The following is a 19,314-nucleotide window of genomic DNA, read 5'->3' as shown; positions in this document are numbered from 1 at the left end:
CCCCCCCCCACCAAACCACATATAACGTCCAAAATGCCACGGAACGGTTCGCTTCTATTTCTTCTTTCCCCAGCCGCATCGAAGCAACCCAGCCAAATATCCCACCCGAGCCTCTCCTGTCTCCTCTCGCGATGGTGAACCAGGGTTCACCACCTCCCCTCGTAGGCGCCGCTGGCCAACCGTTCGAGCTCCATCGGCCCCGACGCCCCTTGTTCCATCTACCCCGACGCCCTGCTTCGCCGTCCCCCAGGTCCCCTTCCACCGGCCCCCACGCCCGACGCCCCTCCTCCGCCGGCCACAACTAGCTCCTCGGCCGGCCCCGACGACCTGCTCTGCTCGCCTCTGCACCCCGCTCCGCCGTCTCCCAGGTCCCCTTCCGCCGGCCCCCACGCCCGACGCCCCTCCTCCGCCGGCCACAACTAGCTCCTCGGCCGGCCCCGACGACCTGTTCCGCTCGCCTCTGCACCCCGCTCCGCCGTCTCCCAGGTCCCCTTCTGCGGGCCCCCACGCCCGACGCCCCTCCTCCGCCGGCCACAACTAGCTCCTCGGCCGGCCCCGACGACCTGTTCCGCTCGCCTCTGCACCCCGCTCCGCCGTCTCCCAGGTCCCCTTCTGCCGGCCCCCACGCCCGACGCCCCTCCTCCGCCGGCCACAACTAGCTCCTCGGCCGGCCCCGACGACCTGTTCCGCTCGCCTCTGCACCCCGCTCCGCCGTCCCCCAGGTCCCCTTCCGCCGGTCCCCTTCCTTGTGTGTTTGCTTTCCATGTATTTCGATGATTAGTTCATGTGTGCTACAATTTATTTGAACCATATGCTTGTTTGATGTGTGCTACTATTTATTTGAGCTATGTATGGATCATGGGATACTGTAGATGAACATGAAAAGGTGCGAAAAGGGGTCTAGGATAGAGGGTTTGATGTATTCTTGTCAACACGGAAATAATCATTTAATTTGGAGCAATGGATCAAAGGATAGGGGCTTCGGAATACAGCTAATCAATGTGACAACACAGATAGCATGTGACAGTGTTAACAGATATCAACTTTGGTGGAGGATGAACTAGTGTAGATGAAATCGAACTTGTGCAAACAGTGCACTGATGTGTAGAACATGATGTAGTAGATAATCTGCAGAAGGTTTGAGACCAAACGGATCTATGGAATATTCTACAAGAATTTTGAAAGATGGCTAATCCAGAAGCAACATTCTGTGAATAGCAACTTCAGATAAAGATTAACTACTGAAGATAATCCAGACGGGGCATGCAAACTGATCTAATCTGTAGATCACGACGTGGTCTAAGCATAGCAGAAGGAATCGGCTAAATAGGATATACGGTTGATAATCTACAAGCTACAGAAGTAGCCTATTCAATACAGACCGCAGCTCGAAAAACAGAACAAGAAAGCTCACCGGAGAAGATGAAGTTCGCCGGAGTTGATGAGAGTCGGCGAAACAGAGGTTTCCGAAGACGAGGCTGTGGTAGATGGTGTTCTAGGCGTCGATAGGGATCTAAAGGTGGTGATGGCTCGGGCTAATTTGAAGCGAGGTGGTAGCAATTGCTCGCCGGAGTTCGCATGGAATTGGCGACGAAAACTTGAAATTGGCGGCAAGATTGACTGCGGCTTCGAGCTAGGTTTCGAGGGAAGGTTGGGGCTCTCGAGGGCGTCAGGTTAGAGGTATTTATAGGAGGGATGGAGGTTGAGATAAGGCCGGCGGCGGTGGAGATTTGAACGGGGTCGGTTTCGCTTAAAAGTCGGACGAGATAGAGTCTGGGATGGTTTGATTCTTGTTGGGATTGATTCCTTGACGTGAGGGGCAAGAATTGGCGAAGAAATCGCGGAGAAAAACGGTTCAGCCGATGGAATCCGTGGGGAAGGCGGCCATGGAGTTGGCTCGTCCACGAGCTCGAGCTCGGGCTCGTCTGTGGTGCTGCGCGGGCAGGGGATGGAGGAGGCGTCCAGGGACAAGCAGCAGAGGCGGCCAGGCGATGCGGCAAGGGCTGGGCCAGGCGGCCAGGCAACCATGGCCCTCAGCCAGGAGGGGCACGGGCAGAGAACCAGCACTCCCGTGCTGTGTACGTGAGGAAGAAGAAGAAAGGAGAAAAAGAAAAGTGAAAAGAAAAGAAAAAGGGAGGGGAAGATGGGCCGTCGGATGGGAGATGGATGGCTGAGATTAGAACTTACCCCTTCGGGGCACTTAAGTGGAAACGGGTTTCAGCGGAATACGCCTCCATGCAGAGAAAACGTACTCCATGGAATAAATAGAAAAGGAAATAAAGAAATAGCTTTTCTGGGTCTCCAAATCGCCAGAAATTCAAATAAATCAAATAAAATACCAAACGGAGTCAGAAAAATTCCACAAAATTTCCTGAAAACTAATTAGCTGATTAGAATGCAAGAAAAGTAGTTTCCTTACGGAATAAAATATTTCAAATAAGTTTTTAGCACTTGAACCTCAAATGAATTCCAAATAAATTCAGAAAAATATATCTAAGATCCAATAAATATCCAAACGGGATTCTAACACCAAATGAAGCTTATGTGTACCAAATTATATGTTCTCCAACTTTATAATCTAGAAAGTCATATTATTCCTTCTCATTAACAAATAGACATGTGTTGGAAAATCATATAATTGATTTTAATGCCAAACCAAGAACATGCAGAGTTTTGAAAATGTTTTCTCAACTATAAGATTAGGAAAATCATCTTCACGTGAGGATGTCATGTTACCCTCTTCTCTTTATTTGATCATCTCATTTGGAAATTAAAAGAGTATACCAAAATAATAATCAACTAACATATAGGTGAACTATTAAATTTGTTTTCCAACTGTATACTTGGGAAAGTTATATTAATCCCTCTCTTTATTGACATTTAATAAATGTTGGAAAACTTCTGAATTGATTCAAAAATTCCAATGATGCTCTCGAATGGTCATGGCATCCAAATTGGAAATTTGGGATATCATAAATCCTTTATCAGATCCTTCAAAAAGGAATATGATTTACTTAGTATCTTGAAATCCCATGTTATAACATAAGACGCAAAAATGGATCCAAATTAAATACTTTTATCTTGTAAAAATCTATCAACCATGTGATATAATTTGGATAATCCACTCTTTTGTTAAAATTCAAACATGGTGAGAAAAATTTGAAATAAGTCCTGAAAATTTTAAATTCTTCAAAAATTCTCAAACAAAATATGTTCAAATCAAACAAATTAGATGAAATAGATAATATTAATTAACATTCCAAAATGGGAAAATTTTGAGATGTTACATATATATTGCTTTGCAGCCCTCTTCCAATTTTTCATTGTTGGAAATATTTATCCTTCTGTACTGTGGGATGACCTATGTCATATTATGTTCCTAGATTTCAAGAACTAGGTCATCAACAAGCATAGCTGAACAAGGTCATTTTATTGCTGAACATTTTCATCCACAATTCCAAGTACTTCATCTGTTTTCCTCAGACATAGGAGTGCTATTACATGCACAATTAGTAGGAGTCATCTCAACAGATAGCCAATCAGTGAGACTGAGAGCTCGTTCTTAAGATTCCACGTTCATCATATTTATGTTATCCTAACATGCACGTTCCCCGTGGACATTGCAGCCTACCGAATTGACAACATTTACGTGAGGCATATGCATTGCTACTGATCTTGATTGGTCCACTTCAGAAGCAGCAGAGAAATTTATGTTCCCCATTATCACACTGGATGGGGTGATTGTAGAGCGTGGTGAGGCCGTCTGGGCTAAAACCACAATTAAGCAACAACTCATACTCCCTTCGTCCCTCCGTCCCAAACTAAGTGACGTCAATTTGTATAAAAATTCACGTCACTTATTTTGGGACATAGTGAATAGTATTTATCCTCTCAAATGTTTCCAAGTGTTTGTCCTTGCAGGAAAGTTGTACCTCCTACCCAGCTCTCCTGGCAATATGTGTTGTACTCACAAGAATAGCTTGGCAAGACGTAATTGGAATGGCCACAGAAAATGTGTTTTCTACGACAAAAAATGAGCATACATGAAAGCCTTGTTAAAATCAAGGTCCACATTGCCAAGTTTGTTCTTTACTTCAATCTATTCATCAGCGTTTACCGTAGGCATGATAACTGGTACACCGGAGGTGCGTCCTTCCCGGTCCTCTCGTGCCGTAAGGTGTTGGGTTAAGTCTCGCAACGAGCGCAACCCTCGTGTTTAGTTGCCATATGAGTTTGGAACCCTGAACAGACCGCCGGTGTTAAGCCGGAGGTGGAGTAGTTACACAAAGTTCGCGAAATGATCACACGGGTTTATGCACTAAGAACAGGCAAGCCTTTTTGGGTTGTATCCGCCTCGTATTTTACCTTCTACTTCTGGCTGTCTCGCAATACCTTCTACAGCTTGTCTGGCAGCAGTACCTTGACCAATCCCAGGCCCAATAGAAGCAAGCCCTACGGCCAATCCAGCAGCAATAACAGAAGCAGCAGCAATTAATGGATTCATGGTGACCAAAAAAAGCCTTTCTAGTTTAAGCTCTACATTTCTAGACATTCTGGTAGTTCGACCGCAGAATTTTTTTGTTTCGGTATCTCTGGAATATGAGTGTGTGACTTGTTAAAATTGATCCTATTGATAATGCATAGAAAGGGCCTGTTATCTCTATCAATATGATTCTAATTCATCAGATATTATTTATTCTAGTATTTGGAACACGAAATAGATAAAGTGGATAAAAAAATTTGGAACTATAGGCCTTTTTCTTGTGACGATTCTTCTTTTCTTGTCTCGAAATAAGAATCCTTTTTCTTTCTATTCGTCAAAGGCTACAATTTCTTCTTTATTCGGGTCTGTCTTTTGGCCCAGGAAAAAGAACGAAATGGTGGATTGGGCTGAACCTCAGAGTCATGAAAAATTTGGTAAATCCCATGTTGGAAAACGGAAATTCAATTAAAAGCGATTTCCAAAGAAATCAGAGCATAGAAAAAGGCCTGGCTGACTAATTAAATGAAAGGATTTCGAAACAAAATCTTTGCTAATTCGACAAGGATTGTTTCTTTAATTATTTCTCTATTTTTTATTACTTAATTTAAGAATTTCAAAAAAATTATATTCTAATGGATTTTATTCTTCTTCTTCGGTCCCTCGCGTAAATTGCTTTGAATAGGTAAATCAATCATTTGTCCTTGAGGGTCCGCCATTAATCCTCTCATACCTACTAATAGGTGTAACTGAGATGCATTTCCTTTGGCTCCTGAAAAAGACATTAGATAGACTGGATTAGAAGGATCTATTATGCAAAAATTTGAATTCATTTCTTGTTTCAAATATTCACTTGTCGCATACCATATCTCAACGGATTGGTTTTCGGGGCATTGGATTCTCACCAATGTTTTCGTTACTCAAGCTGACATTCTCGCTTCCACTTCGTCGACCCCCGCTTTCGCGGTTGCTTCCCTCTAAGGCGGAACGCTTTCGGGATTTTTCTTGGGAAGTTTCGAGAAGAAATTGGAATGGAATAAATAAAGAATAAAGCAAAAAAAATAAGTCGAAGATAGAAGAGCCCAGATTCCAAATGAAGAAACGGAAACTCGAAAAGGATCCTTCTGATTCTCTTTTTTATTACTTAATTTAAGAATTTCAACAAAAAAATATTCTAATGGATTTTATTCTTTTTCTTCGGATTCAAAATAGAAGAATAAAATAATAAGTATAAGAATTAAGTTAAGTCAATCCAACCAAAAAGAAAAGGAGGTTCATGGCCAAGGGGAAAGATGTTAGAATCAGAGTTATTTTGGAATGCATCATTGTGTTCGAAAAGGTGCCAATGAGGAATCGACAGGAATTTCTAGATATAGTACTGAAAAGAATCGAACGGCTCCTAAGTGATAAAAGAAAGAAGAACTCGTCTTCTTTCTTTTTTGATTACCTTCCTCGCGTATGTATAATACCAAATCCATTCTTTTTCGAAATCGATTTCGGAAAAGAACTACTAATCCTTAACTTTTCGAGGAATCAATGAAATTTCCATTTACACGGGATCTAGGCATAATGCCCAACCCATTCTATGATAAAATTGTTTTCATTCCTTCACAAAATAACATAAAAACAAACACATTTGATTCTTATAACTAGATCGATCTAATCTAGAAATTCCCGTCGATTCCTCATTGGCACCTTTTCGAACACAACTTTTAAGATAAACTTAATCCATAATTGTCCTTGTATGTTCGATGATTAAAGGTGGACTTTTTCCGTTTGAATACTTCATTCATAAATGCTCTTATCATGATAAACTTAACTCAAAGCATTCATGGCTTTTAAGATCATATCAAATAATACTAACCAACTATCCTAAACGAAATAACAGTTATATCTAGACCGAGTTTGCCATTGAGGTGGATTATGATAATCTATTTTTTTCAACAGCTCTTGACTATTTTTTTCATTTGAAAACCATTTTTTCTATTTTAATGTGTATTTTTTGACAACACATTCTAAAAATAAATTTGTTCTTTTTTTCATTAAAGTCTAATGATGATGTTCAAATGTATGAATATTCATCGCATGAGCCAGTCGCTTTTGGGGTAATGTCAGGGAAAAAGTTTGCGCCCATACTGACGAAAATTCCGGGTTGTATTTTTTGTGTACAAGGCCTTTTTTTGGTAATATATATATTTCCGACGTGGTATTCGATCGGAAAAAAAAGGGAAAAAACCCTCTTCAATGTGAAATACCCCCTGACGACCTAAAACTCCATCCGGCGCATCCGCCGTCACCCACCGGCCACCGCGCCACCGCCTCCACCTCCAGCCTCGCCGCCGCTCTTCCCATCCCCCACGGCCGTTATTCCCACCCCCCGCAGCCGTCATTCCTATCCCCCACAACCACTCGCAGTAGCCGCTCTCATCCCCGCCATACTCCTCCGTCTCCTACAACTCCACGCGACGCCGCAGCTTGCCTGAGCGACTGGGCACCCGCGACATTGACGCCTCCATCCTGCCGTCTGACGCAGCGAAGATCGCACCTTCATGATTACCCCCCTAGCACCGAACTGAAGCTTCATCCACGGCTAGCGTCCATTCCCCTACGAATCTGATAAGGTGAGTATCAAGAAATCCCCTCCTCTATAGCACTGCGAAGTGAGTCCTTGAAAAATATAATTTATTAATTTGCTATATTTCTTGTTCGATGGTGGATGGCGTCGTGATGTCTTTCTTCTCCGCACCACTTGTTTGCGTGGACATATCGTGACATGTGAACGCATTGATGTTTTGTTATATATGTTACACTGATTGCTTGCTTGATGTATTTTTATTGAATGAGTTATTTTTTTTATCCTGGAACATAACAGTGTGATGGAAGATAATGAATGTATGTGATTGGAGTCGTAAAAAGGCATCTCGATTGAATGGCTCGAAGAGAAAAAAATAATGTTCTTAGATTGTGTCTTTTCAATGCTTGTTGTATTTTTATTGAATGGATGGACGTAGAGGTGTGGGGAGGGGTGTCATGTAGGGAAGAATAATGTCGTTGGAATTGGAACTGGCACGATGGTTGATCGATGGTAGATCAGGTGTCCTATTGTTTTGCAGGTCAGAAAGCAAGAGATCCCTCTCTTTTTTCCTCTCCACAATACTGTGGCGGCGCTGGGTTCTGGCTACACCTCCATCTCGAACTCTGGCAGTGGCCATCAGAGAAAAAACGGTGCAGGTGACACCCTCCTAACTCCCTTCCACTGTCCCACTCCGAGGCCAGCTCATATCAGATCTGCCTTAGACCGGCTCCTCCCTGACGACAAGAATGGCTAGCGGCCCTTCTGTAACAGACCACCGTCTCTATCGACTGTCTCTCTTGATCCACCCCCTCTCTTCACGGTCTGTAACAACTCACCCCTGCCCCCTCAGCCACCCACCACTGCACTTTCAAGGTAAAGGTGCTTCTTTTAAGTTTTGTTTTGTTGGAATATCGGGAATGTAGTGTTGTTTTACCCGTTTTACTAGAATTAAAAATAGATGATGCCATGTGACTTTTGTGTTATTGTTAGCTATACACATGTCTCCAAATCAGTGTAATGTCAATGAAAATTGCATTTCAGATATTGTTTTAGATATTATGTGATTGTTGTGTTATCTGTCAGATATTTTTTTAGGTAATTAATAGATGTTGTATTGGAAATGAAAATGGATGGGAAAAGGTACATTGTTATGCATATCATACTAGTTTTTTTATACAAAAAAATTAAAGATACATCGTACTAAGTTTTTTGTGTGAGATATGCAAAGAGGGGATGGCGATATAACAATAGTCCTTTGGAATGTTTGGATCGAAAAGGTCACTAGAATGTTGAGGAAAAGTTTTTTTTAATAAAACCGAGCCAATATTCACAAAGAAGTAATTCGAAAACAAATGGGACTTCTTGAAGAAAGAGTATACTCAATTCATGGAGTTCGAAATTGCCAGACTCATCGTTAGGTAAAGCTGTGTATGAATTACACAAATATGTTTTTATTGAAAATTAAGTGGTCGAAAGTGAAAGGAACCGAATGCAAAATGGAGTTGTCGTATTGACGGACACAATAAAGAGGAACAGAACTCGAGGGGTTCATTGTGACCATGACGTGGTTGGTAATTGCATTTGGTTGCGGTCGGCACTAGTTTATAAATCATGAGACCCTTTAATTAATATCTATATTTTTTCTCGTACCAACACTCGACCTTACTAGTTCATGTCTATCCAACGCCAAATACCCACAACGTAACAAGTCTTGAATAACCCTTCCCTCTTGCTTCTCTTCTAAAAATAAATGCACCCTTATCTCTATATATCATAAAAAGTGGATAGATATCTCTCCACTTAATGCACAAATGAATCAGATTGACCCTAGCACGGGAAGATTATATAGTCATATACACAAAAATAAATTATTCACATTTATTTGTTACCTCTCACAAAGACTATGGAAACCAAAAATAAATAAATAAAAAGATGGGAGAAGCCTTATCTGGCGACGGATGGAGGTGCCTGGGGTGTAGGACTAGGCGGTGGTTTAGTAGGTTGAGGAGTCTGGACTGCAACACTACTAAAATGGAGGGCGCATGCTTGGCGGTAGCAGCTCCAGGGGAGAGATGCTTCTTTTGCTTTTCACTAGCTTTATGGGGTTTACTACTCTTGGAATTAGAGATATTAGAATTTGGTCTGTGTAGTATAGTGTACTAACTCTACGACATAATGTTCCCTAAAAAGAAAAAAACTCTACAACATCATGTTATCAACCATAATGCACCCTCCAACTCCACTGCAGCATCCATACTAGTGATTAGTGAACACTAGTTGTAACTTGAAGGTCGATTTTGAATTGAAAGTTAAAATTTAGAGTGCCCCAATTTTACTTATCTCCCAGGATTGAAAGTTCAATACTTTCTCATACGTTTTGGTCTTGATCAGTGGACTAGAAATGGGGTGTGGTTTCCTGAACAGCGCATGTCCGTATGGTAGTTGTAATGCTTCAACTACAAAATGCAAGATTGGAACTTCCAAATCCAAGTCTGCTATTCCTTTGCTTGTATTTAGTTATTTACTGCCCAATCTGAAGAGCATTCCACTTTTTGTTTTGAAGGTTGAAGAGTATTCCTTGTATTCCTCTTGTTTGCAGGTTTATACTAGTCTGATCGTCCACTGGTCTACTTCTGTTAAGCAATGGTTTACTGTACTCACTGTGCTGATTATTGCCCATACATAAAGGATCCTGACAAAGGATATATGTGAGACCCTCCCTTCATGTTCTTTCTTTGTTCTTCTAATTGCATATATAATTGTTTATGAACATGATCTTATTGATCATTCTGTTACTTGCTTAGTCGATTTCTGTTAAACAGCTTGAACGCTTGTATATTTGTCTCCTCATATTTGATAATCAGATGCTGTGGGACGTGTGGGAAGGTTCTTGATCAGGACATTTACAGCGATGAGCCTACTTTTATCAGCTATGGCCCAGGGCAGGTTGTTGTTGTTATTGTGCTTCTTAATATTCATTTTCTTGATTTATCTGTTTAGTTGTTAGGTTCATTTGCTTGGATCTGACAGAGCCGGGTGGAGGGAACCCCTCTGCGAAGCATCGAGATTGGCACTTCGCTATCCCATGAAAGAACTTTAATGAAAGGCATGGTTTGGGCATTCCTTTTATGTTATTGATTGTCTCATTTTGTGACTTAACTTGTGCCTTGTTTCCCCAGGGAGAGACGAGATTTGGCAGATTGTCACTAGCTTACATGTTGGTGGTGGAGATACTATCATTGACATGGCTCACAAAATTTATACAGTATGCTTTTTCGTTATCACTCATGAGTTATCTTCTCTAAAATAGTCGTCATACCTTATGATATTGATACTTCTGCTTGTTGAAATTTAGCTAGCTGTTGACCATAATTTTACAAGGGGCCGTCGAACAACTCAAGTTGCAGCTGCTTGTCTTTACATTGCCTCCGGTACGCTATGGCCTAATTAGACATTAGTCCCTTTCTTCATTGAAAGCCTTCCTATCCATTTTGTTTATTCCTTAATCCTTATTCAAATACGATCTCCTCCACTTTGGGTGGAGTTAGGAATATCCTACGGAGTATGTTGTATTTGTTATTGATCGGTTGCTGCTGCAAACCTGCAACTCCTTATTTAATTACAATAGTGATAACCTCCAGAAACATTCTTTATTATATCCATTTAAAATTGCAATACAGGTGCCACACTATGTGCTTTTTTATCTCCATGCTTCTGGTTTCTAACTACAAAATCAAATGCTTGGTCTTGAGAAACTTCTGTCTCAGTGGGTTCGTAAAACATGTGATAAAACCAAGGGATAAGTGCAGAGCAGATTCTCTCCACTCACTTGTATCATTGCCCTGGATTCTCTCTCCTTTTTCCAAACTCTAAAAGTTGAGGAAATATTTGAGAGCGTTCATGAAAATGTTGACAATGCTGTAGCATGTACACTAACAAAATTTGGTGCTGTATGCATTCTGCACAAAACAAATTGTGGTATGCTGAATAATGAATAGTCTATTCTGCTAGGCTCAGTTTGTTCTTTTTGCGCAGTGCACATATTTTGTACAAATTTTTGCATATGTACATGACATAGGTGGTAAACATCCATGATTATTTTCAAAAGTAATCACCATCATAGGGAGGAGAGAAGCATTTACTTGAATAAGTGTCTAAACTATGAGACAACTAAACTTTTTAGATCATGCACACAAATCTTGTAAGTTATAATGAATGATCTACCATTGAGATTGTGATGTCCCAAATTCTCTATTCCAGAGTTCTTCTTAGCAGCCTAGTCATGTTAGTTTTGTGCGTTTTGTTATACTTGATACTTTATGCACTTGCAAAATATGTCATCCTCAAATGCATGCTAGTAAACAAAAAATAACTTTGGTCATTAATATGCAAAAGAAGAGCTTCTACATCGTCCACATAAAATTGGTATCACTACTTACTAGATTCATCATGAAATGTATTTTCATAATTATGCACTTTATGTGATTTTCAATTAGCATATTGTTATCTACATTAGCAGCCAAAATGGCACCTTGTAGACTCTGTCAGTGTCCAAATTTGACTACTATATTCGCAGTTGGAAGCACTACCACTACGTGCTTATGTTTCGTTATTTATTGATGTGCTTAAAGGTGTCAAGAATTCCCCATTTCTCTCTTTCCGTTTGTGGTTCATGAAATCTGCACCCTTGACTCTATGTATTGATATTCATTTCTTCCTGGTATGCTCACTGACTGTTTTTTGGTTTTGGCCAACTGTACGGATAATACTTATCTGCATGTTTAATTGCTTTTTTGTCAGGCAAAGTAAAAAAGCTTATCTTCTTATCGACTTCTCGGACTATTTGAAGATAAGTGTGTAAGTGCACCATTCTCTTGCCCTTTATATTGTTGTCCTTAGTGAAAGATCTCATCTTGAGTTTTGTTTTAGTTATGTTCTAGGTGCTGTTTTTCTGCAGCTTTGCCAAGTTCTGCTACTTGCAGAACATCCAATTGTTCAGAAGCTCATAGATCCCAGCCTTTTCATTCATCGTTTTACAGAACGTAAGTTAATCAATTATGTGCTTGTACTTTTTATTTGGTTCAGACTGTTTTATTCCATAGATTTGCATCCTTGTATAAAATATAGACAAAACTTCTAGCTCTACACATGAACCAAATTTTGTTCTTTCTCAAGCCTTTCCGCAGCACTGCCACCCTCCTGGGTCTTCCGGTAACCGTACGACAACTGGTCTGGTTTTCTGTAATTCCGATCATTCTCTACAAATTCAACATAACCTTGTCGAGTACTTCACAAATTGTATCAAAACAGCCTAAGATAAATTTCTCTTTTATTTTAGCCGATCTATGACTTCTATTATTTTAGACTAATTTCTATTGTTCGTCGACACTGAATCAAACTTCAAGCCCTTGTTTGTTTATTAAAGATGGATGTTCCTCTAGGCTGTTTAGTCTGTTCAGCCTTCCTCCGGATCCCATATTTATCTTCCAAACCTCATTCTGGGCTCTGATGTTCTGTTCTGTTCGTTGTTAGTCTTCCTCTGGGATCCCACATTCATCCACCGCATATTCAGCCTCCAAACCTATTCTAGGTATACAAATCTGCTGGAATTGTTGCCCATGCTTCTCCTCCCATGCGCCAATAGTCCAATTCCATCACTAGATTATCGTTGCTTCCGCTGTCCTACGCGGCATCGATATAGATACGAGTATCGGTATCAGGCCGATACGGATATGGTGATACATCATTTTTCAGAAACACGGAATACGTTTACTAACTTCAAGAAGTAAAATAAAATTATATGTCTCAGTTGCAACATCAGATTACCTTATTGTTTGCTCGTCTCCTAAGAAGCATAAGCAATACCAACAAATTTTTTGGCTTTGATTTTGCTAATGCCTCTTTAGCCCTTGCTACGTCATTTCTAAGCTGATTAAGAACATGAACTGTCACTTCTTACATGGTTGAATTCCACTAATATGTTCACAGTTGCATTTCCATTTATTATTTTCCCGCCCACTGTTTTTTATGGGATAGTAACATGATTCCAAAGTGGAGCACTGAGGTTGCTGCAGTGCTGGGAGGGAGCAGCCATTAGAGAGATGGGGTGTGTGCTAGTCCAGAAAAGAGAGGGGGAAGAGGAGACGGAACCTTGCTGTCCTTCTAGAGCCTGGGAGGCGGAGGACTGGAGGAGCTCGCTGCCAGCTTGCCGTCGTCTGCTGAGGCTGGTGTCACCACTAGGGAGCCTCTGCCTTGTTCCGGAGAGATCAGGGGCAGAGGAGATTGGGGACTAGGTCGAGTTAGGCAGGGACACAGCAGGGGGGTTGGGATAAGGTATGAACATTCTGGGCTTGGTCGTGTCTTCCATGTATCAGGGAGGTATCCTATACGTATTCGATATGGATACACAGGTCCAAGGAAATACTGGTGCTGTGTAGCCGCTGCAACTTCATGCTGTTGAGATCTACCTGTGCTTCAGGTTTGGATTTGGATGCAAGTCTAATTGATGCACAAAAGATAAAGTTTTATCTTATGTTGCAAGATCACTCCTATTTGGTGAGGAATGAGACATCGCCCTGTGTCCAGATTCCAGTGGCATGGTGGTGTGTTGGAAGATGGGTTTCTTAGACTTGAGAAGATATTACATGGGTTTTCTATTAGTTGTGCTATGGGCTGTGTATGCTCTGAGCAATACAACAACAGCAACCTTCACAGTGGCCATGGGAGCATGAGGGGAAGCAGGGTGTCTACTGTGCTGCAGGTCAAGAGGAACAACACTCAGAAACTGGCCCATTATCTACAGTGCAATAGACAGAAAGAGAGAGAAAGCAGGGGACATTTTCACTGATGGCAGCTTGGCATGGGACCTAGCAGTCATTGCAGCCAAAGCAGGGGTGGGTGTTTAGCAGAGGACTGTTGAAGGGCAGTGTCACCTTGGTCTGGATGGTGGCAGCAAGAAGATGTGCAGAAGGATGATGCTGATTTGGGTTTTTTTTCCACTGAAATTTGTGGCCCTTTTCCCAAGTACAGAAGTTATTCCGACAAGGATCCCGGTCGGGGCCATGCTGGGCTGGAACTTTTACTCGGTACTCGGCGAGCAGCTCTACTCATTTCGTGCTCGGCTCGTTAGCTTAAAGAACTGAGCAGGGCACCTCCTGATGCCCGTTAACGCTAATGAGCATAACGAGCCGATCTGCCGGACTTAACGAGTAAGCTTGTTTGCTCGTTAGTTTTGGTCGTCGATGGAACCCAGGCAGCATTTTCTTGGTCTCGGGCCCAAGCCCACGAATCATTAGGGCAATAGAGAACCTCTCCTGGAGCCAGCCACGGTCTCTTGTCTCTCTGACCCTCTCCCGATCCAGGCATCCAGCCGCCGAATTATACGAAGTCAGATATCGTAAGCTCAGATGCTCAGGACTACTTATCTGAGAGTTGTATTCTACATGTCTTCCTTTCGCAGCATTTATTGTGTGTACGCAATACTTGCTTGTATGGTGTAGGATTAATATGAATTATGCTTTTAGTTTGCTGTTGTGCATATCTGCGAGGCAACGCTAACTAAGCGTTTGATAGAGTTTGAAAATACGGATTCCGGTAGCTTAATGGTATGTATTTGCTTTCCTTGAAATTACCGAATGGGGCTCTCTGTTCATCACATCATTTGAATCTTCTATCTTCTATACGGAAATAGGAGACCCCCACTACCTATTTCTCTCAACATGCAAGCATGCCACCTCAGCAGGCCACCACATTGCCATGCAAACCATGCCACCTCATCAAGTCATGCATATCTGTTTTTTTTCAAGCCATGCAAGTATTCATTTCCATTTTTGCATTAATCTATCAATTCAAACCATGCCACCTCATCAATTCAATCGTGTCTTTTTCTGGGAAAAGTTTTTCTCTTTTTGCACATCATTTTGTCACATACTATTTAGTTTTTTTTGTTTTTAAACATAAAACAAGAACTTCTACATTTTTCCCATTAGTTTAAGCATCTATTTATGCATTTGTTTTAACATGGTTTCGCAGCAATGCGCGGGGCATCATCTAGTTTTACAAATTTTAGTCACTTTTACCAACTCTTTGGTGAAGATACAAACACAAAAAAAAAAAATCTAAACTCGCTAAAATTGTTCAGCCTTCAAAAATATGTAAGCCTATGCTGACACCTTAAACACAAAAAACAAATAGAAATGAAAATCTAAAACTTCATATTACTTACTATTGCAGTTTTAGGTTTAGTACTGTGAAATTTTAGGTCACTGAAACATAAGTGAATCTGTTTTTCTGTTTTTCTTTGCTACACTAGAATTGTAAGCGAATGGTCGGTTCAAATTATTTGGTCGTACCATTTTGCAGAAGTCTCTCGTAAACTTTCCATTCTAAAGCACAGCAAAGCGACTATCGATCATCCAGTCGTAAGTGTGAGTTGTATCTTGTGTAACAAGAATTGGACTTTGTGTCGGCCTAAACAAGCACCGAGTAGTGCAACTCTATGTCAACTAGACCTATTTTTACCTCATTTAGCTTTTCAGACAGTTACTTAAGGTGTTACTTTTCCTAATCTGCTAGAGCATTGGGCATTCTACTTCATGGAGACGTATCCAGTGCAGACCTTCATCCGGTGCAAACTTGCAAATGCAAACTATTCATGTTGATCATTGGATGTAAAATGTACGGTGCATATCAAAGATGGCAATCAAAACACCCACTTAAACACGTTTTTCACATAACCTCCTGTACTTATAACACACTTGGTAACACTTGGCTCCCACCTTTGATCTGCACCGCACGTTTTAGATCGGATGGTCCATGTGGATAGTTTGCAAGTTTGCACCGAATGAAGGTTTGCATTGGATACGCCGCCCTATTTCATATCGCTAACTCGTTATCTACTACAAATATCTTATTATCTGTCTTGATCTTGGATATCATGGCAATATAAATGGTTGTTGCATATGATATATTGTAAATGAAAATAGTCCCTCAGGATTTCGTACAGGAGGGTTTTTTTATATCTAAATAATCTACAATCTACTGCATTTACTGCTGACTTTTATTTATTTATAAACACTTCTTGATGGTCCCTATGATAGATCGAAGATTTTTTGGCAAAGGCTGATGAAGAGCAGCCTTCACACAAGTCTGGAGAAGTTCTCTGCAAGCACAAGGATAAAGATGCTGAGCATCTTGCTCATGGACTTTGTGAAAAATGCTACAACAAAGTAATACGCACTATGTTTGTGATGCATTGGTTTTGATACTTCATTCACTATTGACACGTGAGCTGATTGTTCAGTTTATTAAAATGTCGGGTGGACTAGAGGGCGGAGCTGATCCTCCAGCTTTCCAGCAAGCCGAAAAACAAAGACTCGAAGCTGCAAAAAAAGCAGAGGAAGCTGCTGCAATAAAGGAGGCAGCATTAGGAGAGTCAAATTGTGAGATACAGAATTCTGATGTTGAAGATAACATGATTTGCCCTATGAAGGTAATAATCCTGTCCTCTACATACTAATATGCATGATTCTTACCTATCTACTCAAGAGGCTGCAGTCACACCTGCATCTGCTTTTGGTCATCTGAGACATCGCCTGCGATACGGGGACACACGCCAACTTCGGTGTCCCCAAGTATCCCATGATTTTTGAATTAAAACAATTGCAAATCAGGACACGGCTAAAATACGTGGGGACACGCTGCAATACGGCGGATCGGGATTTCCCAACAAGTAACCCTAACCTGCACGGGGGAGCCATTTGCTCGAGCGTGAGCTCGACCCGCCTCACTCCTGCAAAGTTGTGCCTGTTCCGAAGTCGCCTCTGAATGTCGCTGCCCTCTGGCGCCGGGCTCGCCAGACGCTGCGCCTCGACTCCTGCTGCTGCTGGATGCTACGTGCCGCCACAAATCTTCTCCGCCCTCCGGCCTACAGCGTCCAACTCCGTGATCCGGCAGCAAGTAACACTCTTCTGCGAGCTCTGCCCTCTTCTGCCACTCCGAATCCCCTCTACCTCTGTTCCTTTCTTCTGTGCAACTTCTGTTGTGTCCTTGTGTTTGTGCTGATGCCAAATGCTGCTGTGTTAGGAAGCATGGCATCTAGGGGAAGGGGCAGTGGCACTGGCACTGGCATGGTCAGCAGCAAATCCTCTGTTGGTGCCAGTGGGAGTGAAAGCACTCAGAATGAAGCTGTTGCAAATGCAAGATATCCTCTGTGGGCTCATGCTTCAGGGGCAGGGCTGCCACCACCAGCATCATCTGCTTCTTCAGGTAGTCGTGGATGCAATTAGATTTGCTGCCACCTTTGTGGTAAGATTACCCAGGCAGCTAGCTATTCAAGGGTGAGGGCCCATCTTCAGATAAGAGGGGGAGGTGTAGCATGTGACAAGATTTGACACCCTTTTTTTTAGCAAATTTGCAAAGATAAGGCAGCCAAAATACTGATTGGCATGGGTGTTATCATATACTTTCTGGTACATTTGTCTTAGTTTATTATTATCTGCTATTGCGATGGCTTGACATTTTAGAATGGTTCTTGGAGCTTCCAACTTCATTGTTCTTTGTAAGTTGTGCTGGATCGAACTTGTTTAGTTGACAACATATACTGATGGTTATATTACTTCACTGATAAAATAGCATCAGTGTGCACCCTGATTACGTGTAATGTAAGAATGTCCCTTGTGATTTTTGCAAATTAAAAATTGCCTTCCGTTCTCTAAATTGCAGAATGCTTGCTGATCCATCTTTCCTGCATAAGATGACCTTTGAATTGCTAGCTACCATTAGTTCATCTGTTTGGTGGGAGATGAAAAATCGTAAGGAGAGTATGCTGTGTTTTCTTATTGTTCAAAACCTGAATTTCTGGCACCCATCTTATCCAATCCTACATACTTCTTGGGTGTTAGGTTCCAACAAGAATGGGATTTGGTGTTTCTCAATGTATTTACTGCCACAGTTTGCAATTTAGCTGTTTTCTGTCCACTTGCGCCATGCCGTTCATATATGATCCAGAAGCTTCCCAGTAATATATTTGAGAAGAGCTATCCTATGAGGTGGTTCTCAGTTTCTCAGCGGAGGGTGTAACTGTCTGCTGATTTCTTTTACAGGAACAAGCTGCAAAGGAAGCTTTGGCAGCTGAATTAGCAGCTAGGGGTGTGCGCGTGGGAGGGGGACAACCGAAAGTATGAAATGTTTCTAGTGTAAATCAAACTTCCTGTGTACGTTTATCATGTTAGATTCAGTTCATGACTAGCCTGTATTGTTAATGTAGAAACGAAGACGTAATGAAGACACTAAGAACTTGTCACCTGCTGAAACACCAGCTGAAGCAACATACAATATGTTGAAACAAAAGGTACTGGACTTTTTTTTCAGCCATAGACGCCCGAAAATTGTTCTGTCATGTGAACGCCATAATGATGTGTTAAACTAAGCATGTAAACAAACTGAGATTTAATATAGAACTTGGCTCCTTGCAGGGACTTGGGTCAAAAATCAACATTGAAGCGGTTGGCGGATTGTACGATGTATGTTTAATATTTCCACGTTGTCTGGATTTATGATTCTCTATAAATTAACTGATTAATTAATTCATGATTTATGCTTGTAAATCACTCTTGCATCAAATTACACTTTGTTATTAATATTGACTTATTTCTTGTCTACTTTGTTACCTTGGCACTCAACTGCTTGCTGCGAGCAGACTAAGGATGAAGATGGAGAGGCAGATGAAAAAGGAGACATGGGCTTTGACGGGGAATATACACAGGACATTGGTGATGGTGAAACATTTGAAGGGGGCTATGACTATGCAGATTACAACAACAATGGTTACGGTGGTGCTGGAGACTACACTGATCATGACGATTTCTAATAGCAAAATTCTGAGTGGCAAGCTCAAGAAAGAACATCTATTTAGAGTTTCAGTTGACTCGAAAATCCTATTTTATCCTAAAGCTGGAAGAAACCATTGCAATATTCTTCACTTGTAAGAGATATTCCGGTATTTGAACTTTTAGAGCAAATGAGGTTTTGTTGAGATATACAGAACGCATGGTCAAGTCTGCCAGTGTAATGATTAAAAAAAGTCTTGTCATTGTATCGGTGTAACCTTCTTATCTTCCGATCTTCTAGTCAGGCCTCATAACGGGTTGTAATTTGCAATTGTTATGCCGAATGAAATAAGCAGAACTGTCAATGTGTTAATGTAATAGGTTACATACTCAGTAGTATGTTTATTTCTTGATGCATTGACGTTATGTCG

General features: G+C 41.4%; 1 protein-coding gene and 1 long non-coding RNA gene across 2 annotated transcripts; both read left to right on the top strand.

Moving 5' to 3' along the window:
* The first annotated feature begins 1,886 nt into the window (after positions 1-1,886).
* LOC112271424 lies at positions 1,887-4,269 on the top strand. The gene is made up of 3 exons (XR_002964355.1): positions 1,887-1,899; positions 3,989-3,990; positions 4,191-4,269. It is a non-coding gene; the product is annotated as an uncharacterized LOC112271424 (long non-coding RNA).
* Positions 4,270-6,704: 2,435 nt separating this feature from the next.
* Positions 6,705-19,309, top strand: LOC100825257. The gene is made up of 14 exons (XM_024457892.1): positions 6,705-7,101; positions 7,575-7,928; positions 9,655-9,763; positions 9,920-10,001; positions 10,086-10,161; positions 10,235-10,320; positions 10,411-10,486; positions 11,687-11,775; positions 16,154-16,282; positions 16,357-16,545; positions 18,158-18,232; positions 18,322-18,405; positions 18,530-18,577; positions 18,754-19,309. Exons 3-14 carry the CDS (start codon positions 9,699-9,701, stop codon positions 18,922-18,924), a joined length of 1,170 nt encoding a protein of 389 aa, XP_024313660.1. The 5' UTR covers positions 6,705-7,101; positions 7,575-7,928; positions 9,655-9,698; the 3' UTR covers positions 18,925-19,309.
* The last annotated feature ends 5 nt before the right edge of the window (positions 19,310-19,314 follow it).

Source organism: Brachypodium distachyon, chromosome 1 (assembly GCF_000005505.3).
Source record: "Brachypodium distachyon strain Bd21 chromosome 1, Brachypodium_distachyon_v3.0, whole genome shotgun sequence".
NCBI classification, from domain to species: Eukaryota; Viridiplantae; Streptophyta; class Magnoliopsida; order Poales; family Poaceae; genus Brachypodium; species Brachypodium distachyon.
This window is presented reverse-complemented; position numbering and strand designations above follow the sequence as displayed.